Here is a 20,501-nt window from a genome sequence, read left to right as displayed (position 1 = left end):
GTTGATGTACCCTTTCAGGAAGAGCTAAATGTAACGATTAGTCGATACGTACTGCAACTTACTTTAAATATTACTTTACACTCGTTTACTCTTACCTGTTTACAAAAAAACAGCTTATCTAATAGATCATACGAAATCAGTCCATCAGCCGGCAAAGCCATTATGATAGGGCTGAGTTCAAAATGCCTGTGTTTGTACAGGAAAGCCTTCAACACAAGCTTTTGATTGTGAACCACAAGAGCCCAGTTTTCCTTCAGGCATGACTCTGCGCTTGGAATAAATGTTTCAGGGAATATGCCGAAGCCATCAGTGTTTTTATACAGAGCTAATTCAATTGTTTCAGGTTCTTGTTCATCAGTTTTATGAATGATTTTACCCAAAATGGACATGTCTGTCCAACCAATATCATGGCATTTTTTAGGAATTTGAAAATACTTCACAAGGTTTCGACGTTTAATCTTGCTCAACGCCAAGACAAGACTCGGCCCTGAATATTTCGTCAACGTAAGCATAAAATATGGATTAATGACCCATCTTTCTCCGAAGTAAACACACCGGCCTGAGTCAGTTCTAAACATTCCATGTGGACAAAATACAGGGTAGCATATGCCCTGAAAGAAAAATCAATTTCTGCAAGGGTTGCTATACCATGTGAGTAATTGGCAAGAGTTGTATGTTATTAACTATCAAAAAGAAGAAGGTATTGTTGAAACTTCAAAACATAATACAATTTAAACAAATTTAATTTAAATAGATTGGAATTGCATAATTTATAAACATTTATGTAGAAACTCACACAGATGAAGAAAGTCAATGATTCCCTTTATGAACTGAGCGTATTTTACTTAATACAACTAGTTTATACAATGCCAATCGCAAATTAACACAGAGACTAAATGATTAAACCGGTTTAACATCATGCTTATTTTAGTTTCCCTCTTCCATACTTTTACTTTATAATCATGCTTTGGAACGCGAAACAATCTGTATCAAATTACACAAAAGCAATGACTCAGTTCCAAAGAAAAACTACTTCTGCTGCTATAACAATGTACATATAAACACATATATAGGTATGAAAACAATCACCTACCGTGTTTGGATGTTGCACTTCGTGATCGGAGCATGATGTCTCAGTTGTGCTTTTCATTTTGTTACTTTGTGTAGGCCGCATATTGTAATTGAAGACATCAACCAGTGTTCCATACTTTTCCGATGACAAAGCGTTGCTCCTTCCACTTGAACGTAAGCAGACAGGTTCATCCAAAAGTCTTTGCTCACTCAATCCGTCACACATGGCGCAAAAAACGTTTTTGTAAGGGCGATGAGTTTGAGATTTAGCATACTAAATGGGGACATAATACTTTTTGCACAATGCTTGGAGTGTTGTGTTCGAGCTATTGCATGAATCGACCACAGAAACGCACTCTTTAGATGTCCAGTCTTCCCCTTCAGGAGGAGTGTATATCCGTTTAGGAAACGCCTTATCGATATCGTCATTTGTCATAACTGCAAGCTCATAAGAAGATAATGGTCCCATTTCATGTATGATCATTTTCCATGGTATCGCCGATGTTTGGTCGTTGCATGCAGCACAAAAAGAGTTATAATAAATTATTCCAGTCATATAAGATGAAACTGGAGAGAACTTCTCGGATCTGCAGGAAGCAGTTTCTCCTGCGGAGTCATTCAAGAGAACAGACTTGTTCAGGGAAATGTCTCTGTCTGTGAGTCTAGGGCATGAGTCTATCAAAAGATATGAGTTCCCGAGTACGGAATCATCGATTCCTATTTCGCCTCTGGAATTTACGCACTTTTCGTTGATTCCCTTTATCAAAGTGTCTGTCATGTTTGTCATACAACAATCTCTTCGTAAGGCGCATTCGAAGTCGCAACTGCAACTTTGGCAACATGGAGCATATATGGCGGTATCCAACGTTAATTCTTGATTGCTTGTTCTGTTACAAATATTGGTATACGGACATACGTTTGAGATTACTTCCAAAACATCATGTGTGGTTTGTAACCCATGTACCGCTACTCGAGGGCGCAAGAATATTAAAGAAATGAGAACAAACAGCTGACAAGACATTGTGCCCAACACTGGATATCTAATGAGATGTAAAAAGACAGAAGTATATATAGCAAAAGTATCTTCGGAACGCCTTTTCCATCTTTTATGTCATACGAGGGTTGTTTAAGAAGTTCAGACACTATTTAAGTAAATATTTAAGCCGCATTTTAACAAACGACTTATATCATGATTTTGTTCTTTATGTGTAATGCACTGACCTTCCACACAACTAATTATAATAATAAAAATTAAGAAAAAAAGTAATAATAATAATAATAACAATAACAATAACAAGAATAATAATAATAATAATAATAATAATAATAATAATAATAATAATAATAATAATAATAATAATAATAACAATAATAATAATCATAAAAATCATAATAATCATTATCATATAATCACAATAATTATATTAATCCTTTTAAAATAATATCAAAACTATATTAGATTGAAACATATTACTACACAATAAACAATCCCTTAATGTGCAAATCATATATAAGCAATTTAACATGCTCTTTGAAAAACTATTGATAAGAGAATGATGATTAAAAACGCAATTGAAAACTCAGAATTGATTGCGAACACTTTTTCTATAAAAAGAGTTTGTTAACCATTGCATGATTTGCAAATGTCTTTAATTCGTTGAAACGACAATGTAACGTTTTCGTAAACAATGTAAACGAGTAAAAAGGATTTTAATATTATCTTCGGTACACAAAAAATAGTGCAATAGTAGTGTTTTGCTTATGTAAGTGAAAATGAATATTTCGATGTGTTAATCCAGTCAAAAGAATTCCAAAATTGGTCAAACGATTTGGAAATTATTTCAGGCGTTTACGAATTTCTGGAACAACCATTGTATTCAGTTATAATTGAAAACACCTGTGTTCTGGGCCATAACTGAAAACAGCTCTTTTAATTCACAAACATTCCAGGTGAGTTCGCTTTAATATCCGTAGGCCAAAGTCTGTTTTGTTTGATAAAGAACCCTTCCTATTGTTTAACTTTTATGTTTTAATGAACATTTTTGTGCTATGGTCATATTAATGAAAAGCTAATGTCTTCGTCACCATATTTAGCGGGATAGAATCTCATTTCTTTTGTGTATAAATGCCAAAAAACATCACTGACGTCCTACAGGTATTAATTTCCTCAACTTAACCATTTCATTTATCAGTGCCAAGGTTCAAGCAGAGAACATGGTTAAAAGATAATTGCATATATTGGAATGCGCCGTCTGAAGTACATTTTAGTGTTTAATAATGTAAGATGTTTTATGATAAAAAAAGACTGGATCGGAGAATTGTAATCTCGTATATCTAAGACCATGATAAACCAGATTTGAACAAAACATTCAAAAGACGTCTAGATCAAATAAAATAATCTTGATATGTATAGAATTTTAGGAATATATTAACGGTATCTTAACACGATACCTTTAACACCTGTATTTCAATACTATGATGCACAGTAATACTTAGGGGAACTAGAAACGTTGGGGGTAATCGAGCAGTTATTGTTTTAGTATAGACAATAACGAGTGTTCAAATTTTATTTTAATGTCAAGGCTGTATTAGAGCATGTGACATGAAATAAACAAAACAATCAGTAATACGCAAACAAAAGAATACAAACATAGTATCAACACATATATGACCGTTATTTAACAGTGTGTATATATAACATCTTTTGTTGATGTAACATCAACCAGATATCGGTTAATTAACATGACTCATTTTTTTTACTTACGATGAAATGTTTTGTTTTATAATTACAGCAAATGGGTTGCTTCAACTTCAAAGAGCTTCGGAAATGTGCAAAGTTGTATGCTATATATATATATATATATATATATATATATATATATATATATATATATATATATATATAATTTCAAGTGCTATATTTAAACACTACAGGTTTTTAGGTTGTTAATCTAGATGTTTTTCAAAATCTTTATATATGTTTGTACATATGTATTAAACATTCAGGAGAAGCATTTAATACTATCATTAAAATCTGAAAACAATATCATGTATTATTTCCTTTACCAAAAATTGAAATGTGTTGACACATACTGTATTTCGGTTAATATAATATTTTGACAAGCCTAGTTCATTTCAATATGTACTCGCATAAGAAATCCAATGAAATGCAATAACATTAGATGAAACATTTATTTGGTTTACATGTGCTATCATCTTTGGCATGTTAACTTCATTCCAAAATTGAAGAAGAGATGTTGTTTACATGAATCCTGAAAGGACGTACAGCAACTTGGAGATGATGCTCGCAACGGCGCTGTTCTAGACAGTGCATGTGTCATCTTTGAAAATAAAAAAATATTGTTTTCTCGTAAGTTCATAATAATTTTATTGTGTTAGTTCATATACTATCAAAAGTAAAATAACACAAAGGCAACTTAAGGATTAAACCGGTTTTCCCGCAAAAACTATTTCATTTTCAGGCCTGGTACACATGATATCCGATCATGGTAAGCCAATATTATTTTGGTATCATTTGAAAGGGTCGTTTGTAACGTATAATAAAATGTTCACTTTAAACAGAAAATTATATAACACACACGCGTTTGTTTTTGTTTTTACATATTGCAAAATAATTTATTTCAAGTAGCATGTTGTCAACAGCTTGTAAGAGATTACTAGTAATATTACAAAAGTTGGAATAGGACATTCCTATGAAGTTTGGTATTGTCTCCAAAATTAATTTCAAAACATCCTGAGTTTGTTGGTTATCCGTGAACTTTCAAAGGACGGTACAAGTATGTTACAGAAGGGACAAAAGCCAGGCAATTAACATATCAACTGAAATGAACGGTTTAGAACCAAGAGTTCATATAGCTTTTTGAACCCTTATTGAAACTCTGTCGTTTTGATCCGAAACCAGTCCAGGTAGTGGATTTTTAATATCCGCACACAGGAGTTGGAATAAATAGCCCTTTTATTCTTTAACTTCAAAGTGAACTTACTGACGGAAGTCATATTAGTGAAAGATGACTATATTCATCAGGAAAATTCGTTTTGGTATCAACAAATGAGCGGAATAGAATGTCATACAATTATAGGGTTTGCATACGTCAGAGATTGTCTTCATGACGGTGTCTGTGTGATTAAAACTACAAGTCGGGGAGAAGTGCTCGGATTACCAAGATACCTTCCAGATCTGTCGAGATATCCAACATTTTTTTTCTTCTGAAATATGCCGCTTATATTTTGTATCTGTGCCTAAGCAATATGCATTTGTTTTAATAATTTAATTCAAATCAGTCACATACGGTAATGCATTAAAATTAAAGATACAAAAAAAAACAACAACATTTTTTCATCATAATATAATGCGCCATTAATTTTGAGACGTATACGGTCGAAACTCCCTATGTCGAACTCTGTTATATCGATGCTCTGGTTATTTCGAACTTTTTTCGAATGTGTTGGTTAAAGTTAGACTTTTTTGCATTTCAGTTATATCGAAAGTTCGTTATTTCAAGTATTTTCCGAGGTTCCGACGACTTCGACTTTGCGAGTTTTGACTATATAATTATACTATTGGATTTACATTTCTCCAACTATAAATTAAGGTTTACCTAAAACTCATATGCTAGCCTTATATCAAAGCTAATAAGATTATTGTCACTTTGCACCGCAACTCGTATACGAGATAAAGCGGGAAACAATCTTAAAGAAAAATAAATAAACAAATGTATTATCTTATATCTTTAACATGGCTACATTGTTCGATTACATCCTTTCACAAATATTTATGAGATAATTCTACAGCGCTTTTTCTTTTGATGTTGTTTATCTAGATAATCAGATTCGATGGGTAGAGAAAGAATATGTTAAACACAAACACACATACAATAGAACAGAACATAATTTATTAAATAACACATAACCATTTCAGACTTAAGTGTTGGTAGTGTTCAAATAGATAAACATTACAATCATAAAATGTTGTGAGTGACATCAAACGCATATTATATGTAACATATACATGAGGCCAAGCAAGAAGTCCGTTGTTTCCATTAACAAAAAAATAGGGTGAATAGGTGGGTAAAACATATTTTCTAATTTTCGACCTGTTTCAGGGAATATTACTAATGTAAAAAAAATATATATTTGTAAAATTGTCAAATTTTAAATTGTTATTTGAAAACACGGACATTGTCTAATGAATCTACACTTCGGCAAAAAAGAGTATGGTCTGGAGGGAAAAATAGGGTCGGTCAAGTAAGTACAAAAAAAAAGATTATTTTTTACGCCTGATGAGCGGAAAATATACAATTTTAAATCATATCTCTAGCGCAATATACTTATGACACAAATTAATTTTGAATACCATGTATATGTTGAAACAATCGGATCACAATATATGAATGAATAATATCATAGGACATCTTAAACATTAAATTGAATTAAATTTGAAACGTTTATGAACACGTCGTCGTCGTCGGCGTCGTCATCATCATCATCATCATCATCATCATCATCATCATCATCATCATCATCATCATCATCATCACCACCATCATAATCATCATCATCATCAGGAGCAGCAACAACAGCAGCAACAGTTACAATAGCAGCACCACCATGACCACAACCACCACTTCTACCACCAAATTCACCACCACCAGCCTTATCATCATAAGAATCAGCAGTAGTAGGGGAAGGATCATCATCATCAGTAGCAACAGCAGCAGAAGCACCACCACCACCACCATCACCACCGCTGACACTACTGTGTTTTTTTCTGATCTTAATTCAAGCATTGATCTTGTAACTTATGTGTATTACATATATATTTATATATTTATATATTATTATATACTGTATTTAATGACACCTTATTGAAAAAGAACTTTCTTTAATCGTCACACAAGAAAACAATTCAAATAACATTTACATACTCTTATTCAATAACTTATTAAATATTTAATATTTAAGGCTAACAGACTTCTTATTATTCTTAGGTAGCTAAATCAATCCATATACACCTCACAAGCAAAAATCTAAAAAAGAGTGACTATAATTCAAACAAACATTCATTTTTGTACACTAAGAAAAAAAGAAGATGATAATACCGTTTTGTTTGTTAAAGTTTCTGTTACGCTTCAGTAAAAACAATACTTTGGAATGAGTTTCATAAAGAATCTTATGAATTGTGTTCGTACATAAGTATAAGTTTCTGTCCTAGAGTATGAATAATAAACATTTTTATCTTTTTCCGATTTTGAAAAATAATCTTTTTATTGTATTATTTTAAACAGTTTCATTTTTTACGCCAATCGCACTGTTGGTCACGGCCATTCTCGAGCCATCCTTGGAGAGGGGAACGGCGTACGGAAACTCAATGTCGACGTCACATGACGCCCGTATGTCCCCGTCGGGCGATATCTGGATGACGGAGTATGTGTTTCCACTGCAAACAAATACGGATTCATCTAGGCTAACACAGGCGCCTTTCGGTTCTCGTATCCGGCCATCCTTTACCTCGCTGCTCTTGCCAGTCGCCGTGTTGTACAAATAAACGGTATGAACATGTCAGGCAGTAAGGACAAGAACATACTGGGATGGTATGTAGGTACATTGAATTTCACCAGCCTTATACGTCTTTCCAGGTAACTTCATGTTATCAATGCTCTCCTTACCGTCCACGTCGATCTACCTGGCTGGCCGCGGGTCGTCAAAAGTGCTCGCTATGAGGGTGCGTTCGTTCAGAGGGGAGATGGAGTATTAGTAGGTGGTCGTGTTCAGCGTCTTCATCAGCGTGATCGTGTTGTCACTGCCCACTGTCAGCAGGCTGACGGTTCGGTTATTTAAAGTTACTGCAATACTGTTATATCAGAGTAAGAAGATACGTTCCTTAGACTTGCCTAAAATTCATAAAATGTGTCGAACCTCTTCAACGTGTCACTCAAGATAAAACATTTACAGTTGCGGTCATCCACGCGGACTATTCTCCCGTCTGGCAGGAAATTCAGCTCAGTAACAAACGGCTCCTTATCGTCTCCTATCTTCACGAGGTCCATGGTTTCCAATAGCGCTAGTCTCACCGGCCTTTGTTAGTTTGTTTGTTTCCCGTTTTTTAGAGCTTGTTCCTGTCTTGGTTACATCGTGTCCATTTAATGATTGTGTTTTTGACTCTTGTGTTTCATTTAATGAGAATAATGCGACATCAGTATTTTATTTTTATTTTTAAAATGTTTTTGTTGATATTTAGTCCCACTTTGACGATGTAATCATTCTTCGACAAAGTGTTCAGCGTCTGTGATGCCTTGGCTTGCGTCCTTTGGAGACTGTGGTTTAGAATGAATATTTCCGTTTCCGTTCCAACCTCGCGAACGCTATCTGACATTGCCAAGTGAGTGTCGAGTTCTTTCTTCAGGTTTTCAGCCGCATTTCTTCTCGTATCAGCCAGTTGTTTCCACTATTCAGGTGTGAGGGAGCTTTCATTCGTCATGAAACATCAGATTCGATTAATTACTAATCGCTACAATTCGTACACGTTTGCAAAATATCGCAAAGAGTCGTCATGGGGTCGTCCTCGATCGCTTGATATGCAAATTAGCTGATCACGACCTGGTTAACTTGCTACCTCCAACGCCAGTTAACGAACGCTATGCGAAGACTTTCCGATTGGTAAACGTTTTGAAACAAATTTAAAAGAATGTTGGACGAAACTTTTTGACGCCACACATTTTTCAACATGTTCAAAATGTTCCGACGACCAGAAACGGACGCAAAAGCTAATAAACGCATCAGCACGAACACCACTAACGATGAACAATGTACATATACTAACGGGAACGAATTTTCGCAAGTACTACTCGCCAGTACATGCAAGCTGACGTAAGTTTGGTTAGCCTTTGTGTGAGGAGGCCTATTTAAGATAATATTAAGATATCTTATATTCGTATTCATTATTATTGAGGTGACCGTGTGTGACCATTATTGCCTATCATTTGCGGTTAAAAGTAAGTAAATACCATGTATATTTATCGCGGGTTATCTACCAGGTCCAGTTTTCATTACATTGTTGACCTTGAACTTCGCTAATCGAAAAGGCCTGACTGTTGGCTTAAATCTGATGAAGATTTATAACGATTTTAGGTTAAATACTTAAAAGGTTTTTGTGCACACAAACAAAGCCACAATAATCTACATCTCTTCCCGGAAAATAAGTGGTTAAAATATCAATGTTCATGGTACGTCAGTAAAAGCTGATTAAGGAAAAAAATATATTTCAATCTGCGTTTATCCAATAATGTACCAAGAAGGTTTGGTTCAGAAGGGTTGTAAATCTATGCCAATTAAGTGATTTTGGTTTTTAATACAGCAATTATTTAACCGCAATAAAGACAAATGTAACGAGATGTAAACATCCAACACGACAATTGTACACTTTTGATTGATTGCACTTTCAATTGTCGTTGCACTTTACAAATTGTCATTATTCATAATCGTTTGTTGTATTATGGACAGCACTGTCAAAATATAAAAGTATGAAATGGCTATAAACATAATTTTACTGAGCGAAAAATATGCCTGAACCAAAGAACGGCCAAAATGCAGTAAATGTATTTACTGTTACTGTCGATGATTTATGTAAAACTCATCCAAATATCTCAATAGTCCAGTACACGATTAACTAAGCGAAATGTATATCATGAAATTTTGAAAGGTTTTCCACTACCATACTCCGAATAGAGAACTTCTAATAGCGAAGAATATTGACGATAACGATGCATCTGCTACAATTAGTATCATTTGGTGATACACATACTATGCCATGTCACCTGCTTATTTGAAAAAAAAACACAGCCGTTGATTCAAGACAACTGTTAGTAGTTTGTGTTGATACACATACCGTGCAATGTCACATGCTAATAAGAGTGTTTACACATCGGGTAATTCCTGACATGCGCACATCTGATACTATTGGTGTAATGTGTTGATACACATACCGTGCAATGTCACATGCTAATAAGAGTGTTTACACATCGGGTAATTCCTGACATGCGCACATCTGATACTATTGGTGTAATGTGTTGATACACATACCGTGCAATGTAACATGTTAATATGCGTGTTTACACATCGGGTAATTCCTGACAAGCGCACATCTGATACTATTGGTGTAATGTGTTGATACACATACCGTGCAATGTCACATGCTAATAAGAGTGTTTACACATCGGGTAATTCCTGACAAGAGCACATCTGATACTATTGGTGTTATGTGTTGATACACACACCGTGCAATGTAACATGCTAATATGCGTGTTTACACATCGGGTAATTCCTGACAAGCGCACATCTGATACTATTGGTGTAATGTGTTGATACACATACCGTGCAATGTCACATGCTAATATGCGTGTTTACACATCGGGTAATTCCTGACATGCGCACATCTGATACTATTGGTGTAATGTGTTGATACACATACCGTGCAATGTCACATGCTAATAAGAGTGTTTACACATCGGGTAATTCCTGACAAGCGCACATCTGATACTATTGGTGTAATGTGTTGATACACATACCGTGCAATGTCACATGCTAATAAGAGTGTTTACACATCGGGTAATTCCTGACAAGCGCACATCTGATACTATTGGTGTTATGTGTTGATACACATACCGTGCAATGTCACATGTTAATAAGAGTGTTTACACATCGGGTAATTCCTGACAAGCGCACATCTGATACTATTGGTGTTATGTGTTGATACACATACCGTGCAATGTCACATGCTAATAAGAGTGTTTACACATCGGGTAATTCCTGACAAGCGCACATCTGATACTATTGGTGTAATGTGTTGATACACTTACCGTGCAATGTCACATGCTAATAAGAGTGTTTACACATCGGGTAATTCCTGACATGCGCACATCTGATACTATTGGTGTAATGTGTTGATACACATACCGTGCAATGTAACATGTTAATATGCGTGTTTACACATCGGGTAATTCCTGACAAGCGCACATCTGATACTATTGGTGTAATGTGTTGATACACATACCGTGCAATGTCACATGCTAATATGCGTGTTTACACATCGGGTAATTCCTGACAAGCGCACATCTGATACTATTGGTGTAATGTGTTGATACACATACCGTGCAATGTCACATGCTAATAAGAGTGTTTACACATCGGGTAATCGGGTAATTCCTGACAAGCGCACATCTGATACTATTGGTGTAATGTGTTGATGCACATACCGTGCAATGTCACATGCTAATAAGAGTGTTTACACATCGGGTAATTCCTGACAAGCGCACATCTGATACTATTGGTGTAATGTGTTGATACACATACCGTGCAATGTCACATGCTAATAAGAGTGTTTACACATCGGGTAATTCCTGACAAGCGCACATCTGATACTATTGGTGTGATGTGTTGATACACATACCGTGCAATGTCACATGCTAATAAGAGTGTTTACACATCGGGTAATTCCTGACATGCGCACATCTGATACTATTGGTGTAATGTGTTGATACACATACCGTTCAATGTCACATGCTAATAAGAGTGTTTACACATCGGGTAATTCCTGACAAGCGCACATCTGATACTATTGGTGTAATGTGTTGATACACATACCGTGCAATGTCACATGCTAATAAGAGTGTTTACACATCGGGTAATTCCTGACAAGCGCACATCTGATACTATTGGTGTAATGTGTTGATACACATACCGTGCAATGTCACATGCTAATATGCGTGTTTACACATCGGGTAATTCCTGACATGCGCACATCTGATACTATTGGTGTAATGTGTTGATACACATACCGTGCAATGTCACATGCTAATAAGAGTGTTTACACATCGGGTAATTCCTGACAAGCGCACATCTGATACTATTGGTGTAATGTGTTGATGCACATACCGTGCAATGTCACATGTTAATAAGAGTGTTTACACATCGGGTAATTCCTGACATGCGCACATCTGATACTATTGGTGTAATGTGTTGATACACATACCGTGCAATGTAACATGTTAATATGCGTGTTTACACATCGGGTAATTCCTGACAAGCGCACATCTGATACTATTGGTGTAATGTGTTGATACACATACCGTGCAATGTCACATGCTAATAAGAGTGTTTACACATCGGGTAATTCCTGACAAGCGCACATCTGATACTATTGGTGTTATGTGTTGACATACATACCGTGCAATGTCAAATGTTAATAAGAGTGTTTACAGAGCGGGTAATTTCTGACATGCGCACATCTGATACTATTGGTGTAATGTGTTGATTCACATACCGTGCAATGTCACATGCTAATAAGAGTGTTTACACATCGGGTAATTCCTGACATGCGCACATCTGATACTATTGGTGTTATGTGTTGATACACATACCGTGTAATGTCACATGCTAATAAGAGTGTTTACACATCGGGTAATTCCTGACAAGCGCACATCTGATACTATTGGTGTAATGTGTTGATACACATACCGTGCAATGTCACATGCTTATAAGAGTGTTTACACATCTGGTAATTCCTGAAATGCGCACATCTGATACTATTGGTGCTATGTGTTGATACACATACCGGGCAATGTCACATGCTAATAAGAGTGTTTACACATCGGGTAATTCCTGACAAGCGCACATCTGATACTATTGGTGTTATGTGTTGATACACATACCGTGCAATGTCACATGCTAACAAGAGTGTTTACACATCGGGTAATTCCTGACATGCACACATCTGATACTATTGGTGTTATGTGTTGATACACACACCGTGCAATGTCACATGCTAACAAGAGTGTTTACACATCGGGTAATTCCTGACATGCACACATCTGATACTATTGGTGTTATGTGTTGATACACATACCGTGCAATGTCACATGTTAATAAGAGTGTTTACACAGCGGGTAATTCCTGACATGCGCACATCTGATACTATTGGTGTTATGTGTTGATACTCATACCGGGCAATGTCACGTGCTAATAGGAGTGTTTACAGAGCGGGTAATTCCTGACATGCGCACATCTGATACTATTGGTGTTATGTGTTGATACACATACTGGGCAATGTCACATGCTAATAAGTGTGTTTACACAGCGGGTAATTCCTGACATGCGCACATCTAAAACTATTGGTGTTATGTGTTGATACACATACCGGGCAATGTCACATGCTAATAGGAGTGTTTACACAGCGGGTAATTCCTGACATGCGCACATCTGATACTATTGGTGTTATCTGTTGATACACACACCGAGCCATATCACATGCGTAAAGGTGAGTTTACACAGCGGATGGTTCCTCATTAGTCCAGTACACTATTAATGTATATCATGACATATTAAAAGGTTTTCTTTTACCATGCTCAGAATAAAAAAACTTCTAATAACGAAGAATATTGACGATAACGATGCATCTGCTACTATTAGTGTTATGTGTACTATTAGTTTCATGTGGCATACCGTACCATGTCAAATGCTTATAGAAGAAATCAAACAGGTGGTGATTCCTGACACGCGCGCATCAGTTACTATTGTTATTATTTGTTGATATACATACCGTGCCACGTCAAATGTTGGAACATGATTACAATCTCGTACAGATATTCTCCAATTGAATAATACTTAATTAATACTTTTACTAAATTATGAGGATACGTGAAAAAAGTCTTTGTTTGAATCGATACGAATATTAAAGGTAAAGAGCGTCATTGCATGTATTCGAACAAGTGCCTATTGCCATCATACAATCGGAATCAAACAATCTGTATTTGTAGTGTATGCTTATCCATAGCCTTTTCATATAATTATAGGACTTTTTCTAGTGACAGTATCGCGCTTAATTCGAATCCATGCGGTCTCGATGTAAACGTGTTTACACAGAAAAACGTCATTCATAAATCCTCTAAGTAATCGTTATAAAAAAATAGGTATACTTTTGATAATTAAGAAAGGTGGAGCGAGCGAAGCGAATGAACGCCTTTAGTAATAAAGATTAACCCTATGTGTTCTTAGTATCTAATATTGTGTTCAGCAAGCGGGCAATCAAATCATGACGTCATGCATTTTAAATTGCTAGGTTACAAATTTCGCAATTAAGGCAAGTGTGTGATTTCATTGGCCAGATATGGATGTTATAATCTAGGTCTACGTGTGCAAATGAATTTTCGAAGTATTTCTCTCACAAACAAGTTTTCTAAACAACTGTAATAAGTAATGAACGATAACAATGCGGTTGGCCGCGACATGCAGAAATCCCCGTAGCATTCGAACGAAGGCGGTAGCCAACGAATCTACTTCAGTTGATGGACCGCATAATACTTAAATCCGGAACCGGAACGTTTCTTGTGTATAAAAGCAACGATTCTGCGTACTCCGACATAAAGGATTTTGAAAAATTGAATTTCAGATTCCGGCTCTAAAAGGTAAGAACTTGGTAAATAGCTTTATTTTATCTAAGCAATTCGTTTGTTATAGATTTAGCTTCAGTTAAGCCAATGAATGGCAAGTCATGCGAAGCTTATGAGTTAAGCATTATAAGTCAGCTGTTGTGTACTTTTAATTGAACTTTCTCACGTTCTGTTTTGTCATACATAGAAAAGGATTTTAAGGCGAGCCATCCATCAGTAAGAAACAAAAATGCGTCTGTGCATTTTATATATTAACATTGAGATTACTTTTATGTTTAATTTATGTTAATGCACCATTAAATTATTGTTGCATGGATTGCATTTTTGAATAAGTCCATAATGATGATACATTTACGACAAAATATCTTAGAAATCAAATCTAACAAAATTTTACGATATTGATTATACTGCAAATTTGTAAATTTGTTTCTAAAATAACATAATGCCTGTATAAAAAACTCTCGGTGAAAACTTGAAAGATATTCAAACTTCACATTTTGTAACTTAAAAAAAAGAAACTTAACCAGCAGCAAATGTTTGTATAATTGTTCGATGTATTACATTGAATGTGAACAAAATGTTTCTTTGTTTGATAGAACATCGACCAGCTGCTGAAACAGTTATATTGTTTATAAGAGAAATCGATCCATTTCAACAAAGCTAAACCGAAATCGTTGCCAAACTAAGACCTGTGAGTGAGTCTTTTTTCAAAGACCTCGCAGCAAAAGAAGCTTAGGTTTAAAAATACGCAAGCAAAACAAACAAAAAGTTAGGACGTTACATTCTGGTATAGGTAAAGCCTGCTATTGGCATATGTTATAAAGACATTTCATAAATCATATAAATCTTAAAGAGGAGCACGTTCTAAATGTCTTAGAATGTTTCAAGTTTTTAGCTGGCGAGGAACTAAATTATGACGTCTATCTGTCTGGTAAAACTACAAATCTTAAAGATGCACTATTACTCCCAAATATGATTTAAAACACTTAATACAATTGTTTTAATAAACCAAAAAGGAAGAACAAATGTCGAATACAATTGTGCTTATGAAGGATAACTAGTTCAATTTGAAAGAAATGTGCAGAAAACACGGTATTGCTACCTTATGAGACGATAGTAGATCACGGTAAATCTAATAGCATTCATCAATCATTAAATATATTTGCGTTTTCAGCAACTAAATACACGGTTATAATATTGTTAATAGTAATCAATACTTTGAGGGTGTATCACTCATAATTTATTTTTGTTTTACATATTCATGTTTTGATATTAAATAAGAATATCACTTACGCGGAGCATATTTAAGCGTCATAAGCTAAATACACACGTTAAGGCCTAATTCCGTCTAGTCATTTTCCAACTAATTGAAAGCACAACAAACGTAAGCCGATAAGTCCGTGACTCGGCATTTTTAAACAGAACTCCAAAGAATGGATGTAGACCATAATTGTTGAAAATATGTGTCGAGTGTTTTCGTTTTATGTTATGTGTTTCATCACATAATTATGCTATTTGATGAATATAAACGAAAACTTTGCAGTCCAATTTGTATTTTTGTTTTTGATTTATGACATAAATAAAACATGAGAAGTCTTTTTATAGAGAAAGTGTGTACTGTTTATTTCAGAAAAATAATCGAAATGGGATTCAAGCACCTTAGTGTCCTTGTGCTGCTGTTCGTCCTACTGAACCCCACGGAATGTTGGTTTGTTAAAAAGGCACTAAAGAAACTGGGAAGAAATATCAGGAAGGGTGTGAGAAAACTTGGGAAGGTTGCTAGGAGGGTTGGTGGTGCGATAAAGAAACTTGGATGTAAAGTGAGTATTGTATATTTTAATGTTTTTATTTTTGTAAACATAAACACCTCCATGTTTGTGAGTGTTCCTTTGTTTTATTTTCACAACAGAAACACTCATATCGGAACGGTATCAAGTCAAACTACTGTTCTATAACTATCATGCGGATAAATTACAACGCTCTTCACTTATACTGCACACTATTTAAAGCTGCACTCTCACAGATTAACCGCTTTTACAACTTCTTTATTTTTTGTCTTGGAATGAGAAAATGTTTGTGTAAATATCTGCTGACAGAAGATCAGATCGCAAATTTTCATAATTCCGTTTAAAAATTAATGTTTTATGGCTTAAACCGTTACTTCCGGTTTAAGAAAAATGCATAAATTTTAAACATCAATTTTTGAACTTCAATATAAAAATCTGCAATCTTTTGTCAGCAGTCTTAAATAACTGGTGTCCATGCATTTTTGCATAAATTGGCTCGTTCTAAGACAAGAAATTAAAAAAGTTGTCAAAACATTCAATCTGCGAGAGTGCAGATTTAAAGGTTGTCTAAAGGTTTACTCGTCTGTTCAAATCGTTAAATGTTAATTTATCGTTCGTGATTATCGCTACACGTTAGGTATCAATAGTTTTATAATAGACCTTACAAGACACAAATATTTATACGAATATCTTACGTCTAAGGAATAGTTTGTAAGTGACAAACTGTGCAAGCTAAAATTAGATATAAGAATACTCCTACGTCTTAGAAATAAGTTGTAAGAGACATAAATTAGGTTTTCATGTGTCTGTTTTTCATTTTCTATATGTCACGGTATTGACTAAAATACTGTGATTCTGATTAAAGTGACACTCTTATTCAAAATCAATACATACACGTGTAAAACAAACATAAATTGTTACCTTTAACTACTTACTAAATAATGTGTTTATGGAAAATATTAATTACTGATAACAAGATTGTAACCGTGTATTTAACAGCAGAAAGCGCAAAAATATTTAATGATTGGTGAATGCTAAAATATTTATTATGGCCTTCAATAGATGAATAGACATATCGTGTTGTATGCTCATTTCTTTCAAATTCAACTCGGTATCCTTCATAAGAACCAAAATTTTCGACAACAATTCAACCTTTTTGGAATATTAAAACAATATTATTAATTGTAGTAAATCTTATTTGGGAGTAAGAGTGCATCTTTAAGTATTAATAACGTAAATTAATCTAATTCCGACAATTATGTACTCCGTAACAATGATGTCTATCATCATTTTGTATAATATTAAGTTTGATAAATGTTCCGCATTTGCACAGCGTATAATAGCGGTAATAAAACAAAAGCACTGTGATGTTAAAAACCGCACATACTGTATTATTTGATTATACATATTGTGTATGAGAAATTCAAAAAGAATCTATTTGGTTTTTCTTGTTTTATTTTGTTTCAATTAATCATTTAAAATAAAGTTGGAAACTTCACGCCCCCACATAATTTTGTAATCTGTAAAAAGCGTCTGAAATTTAAAACCATTATAATTTCAATTCACGCAATTTCGTAGTTGTTTAATCGAGTGCTTACCTTCATTGTCTGCATTTTTCATCAGCAAAATAAAATAAAGCATAATATTGTGCAATTTGGTTATATCTTTATCAAAAAATGTTTTTTTCAGGCCCTGTTTGGCCTTGTCTGTCCCGCTGCCGTCAATGCGGCTGGAGCGGCTTTAGGCGCGGGTTCCGGCGGAGCGGGATCTTTAATCGTCGGCGCAGCTGTTGTCGTCGGTAAAAATGCTTGCCGCGTTAGGAAGAGGAAGTGCAAGAGGAGTGTACGTATTCTCATTAACAATATTTACGCCATTCTGTTCCATTTTTGTTATTATGTTTAACTCATTTGACTTTAATCGAAACAGTTTTTATAAAAATGTAGGGACAAGTCTTCTTATTGGGAACAAACTTCTTTTCGAAAAATGTCATTTTTGGCAAAAAATGTAATGAACAAAACAAAAAAGGCATTCGATTTCGGTACAGGTAAAAATATTAGCGATACTTCGGCGCTTTCTAAATGGGGAATTTGTGGCATCGTAGCTATTAAAAACAAACATTTATATAGGCTCATATTTTCTTTAATCTGTACCTTAAGCAAATGCTTGTTTTGGTTTTTATCAGTTTAGCAAAAGTTTACGTGGTCTACAGTACCTTGTGTATACTGGCCACTTACTGGGCCAGCCACTGAATATATATTCCGTTTCACCTGATTAAAAGCAATAACGGCTGACTGCTAGTTGACTGAAGCTGTAGTTTTTGATATGGTGTGAATGGGTATATTCTATAGATCCTGAAACAGTGAATTATTTGAATCTAGAAAAAAATATTAAATCTAGAATGCTTAGACCAAGTTGAGATTGAGATCTTAGATGTCAACGCAGTGCATAGACCTATGTATACACTATATGGATATGCACGATATACCGTGACAGTACGTACATTGGCGTTATATTCTATACCATTATATACTCTATTCATTTTCAGAGGTGTTGAGTGCTTCAACACCCCTGTTCTCTATGCAATGTATACAGCCAGAGATTTTGAAGATTTACTTCAACTCCTCTGTTATAGTCTATATACATTGTGGAAGCGTGCACTATACTCTATTCATTGTCAAGAGGTGTTGAAGCAGTGCTTCAACACCCCTGTTCTCTATACAATGTATACAGCCAGAGATTTTGAAGATTTACTTCAACTCCTCTAGATCTGTTATAGTCTATATACATTGTGGACGCGTGCACTATACTCTATTCATTGTCAAGAGGTGTTGAAGCAGTGCTTCAACACCCCTGTTCTCTATACAATGTATACAGCCAGAGATTTTGAAGATTTACTTCAACTCCTCTGTTATAGTCTATATACATTGTGGAAGTGTGCACTATACTCTATTCATTGTCAAGAGGTGTTGAAGCGGTGCTTCAACACCCCTGTTCTCTATACAATGTATACAGCCAGAGATTATGAAGATTTACTTCAACTCCTCTGTTATAGTCTATATACATTGTGGAAGCGTGCACTATATTCATTCTCAGAGGTGTTGAAGCAGTGCTTCAACACCCCTGTTCTCTATGCAATGTATACAGCCAGAGATTATGAAGATTTACTTCAACTCCTCTGTTATAGTCTATATACATTGTGGTAGCGTGCGCTATACTCTATTCATTCTCAGAGGTGTTGAAGCAGTGCTTCAACACCTCTGTTCTCTATGCAATGTAAATTTTGAAACTTTACTTCAACTCCTCTGTTATAGTCTATATACATTGTGGTAGCGTGGACTATTCTCTATCTGTAGATATGAACCCCTGTTATAGTCTATATACATGGTGGTGACGTGCACTATTCTCTATTTGAATAGAGAGGTGTTGAAGCAGAGTTTCAACACCTCATCACCTCTATTTATTCTTTGTCCAGTGAAAATGAAAAATGGGAGAAAAATGCTTAGATTTTTTTTTGTTGGTTTTGTGTTTTATCAGACACCACATTTAATATACTATAAGTATAATACAATCACATTGTACAAAATATAATTTTTGGGCAAAATGTTTTAAAAGTTAAATGAAAATGAGAATTTCTGGACTTAGCATCAACTCTGCCAAATTTTGCAATAAAATTACCAAAATAACTTTTTAAAACAGATATTATATAACATTATAAGATACTTGAAATATACAAACTATGTATTTTGTAAAATATGATTTTTAGGTAAATTTGTTAGAAAAAAAATGAAAATTTCTGCATTTTGCCAATTACTTTGTCAAATTTTGCAATAAAATTACCAGAATTACTGTTTTTAAATATATTTTATATTACAGTATAATAGACCTTAAGTAAAGAAACTACATACTTATGTGAAATGTGCTTTTGGGGCACAATGTTTGACAAATGAAATGAAAATTTTTGAAATTTGGTCACCTAGGCATCAATGAATTTTAAGTTTTTATATTGCTGATATTTACCAGTCGCGCAAAATGCACAATTGCAAACAACATGCAAAAGCACTTTGAAACCAATATAATGAGACAGGCGCTTTGGTTTGTCAAGCCTTGCCGTGCAAACATCTACATAAGCCTAAAAATGTCTGTCTGAGATACCAGGCGTGAAGCTGCATATAACACTAGT

General features: G+C 34.8%; 1 protein-coding gene across 2 annotated transcripts in view; it reads left to right on the top strand.

The window, feature by feature from the left end:
• The first annotated feature begins 14,365 nt into the window (after positions 1–14,365).
• The window catches only part of LOC128219732 (uncharacterized), a 28,130-nt gene continuing 21,994 nt past the window's right edge, over positions 14,366–20,501 (top strand). Inside the window, exons 1-3 of one of the 2 annotated variants that reach the window (XM_052927686.1) lie at positions 14,366–14,560; positions 16,165–16,354; positions 18,011–18,163. In XM_052927686.1, coding sequence (XP_052783646.1) covers positions 16,178–16,354; positions 18,011–18,163 — 330 coding nt within the window. In that variant the 5' untranslated portion in view covers positions 14,366–14,560; positions 16,165–16,177. The remainder of the gene's footprint in view (positions 14,561–16,164; positions 16,355–18,010; positions 18,164–20,501) is intronic. The other variant, XM_052927684.1, reaches the window with a different exon arrangement.

Source organism: Mya arenaria, chromosome 15 (assembly GCF_026914265.1).
Source record: "Mya arenaria isolate MELC-2E11 chromosome 15, ASM2691426v1".
In the NCBI taxonomy this organism is placed as follows: domain Eukaryota; kingdom Metazoa; phylum Mollusca; class Bivalvia; order Myida; family Myidae; genus Mya; species Mya arenaria.
Note: the sequence above shows the minus strand (reverse complement) of the source record. Positions and strands in the feature narration are given on the sequence as shown.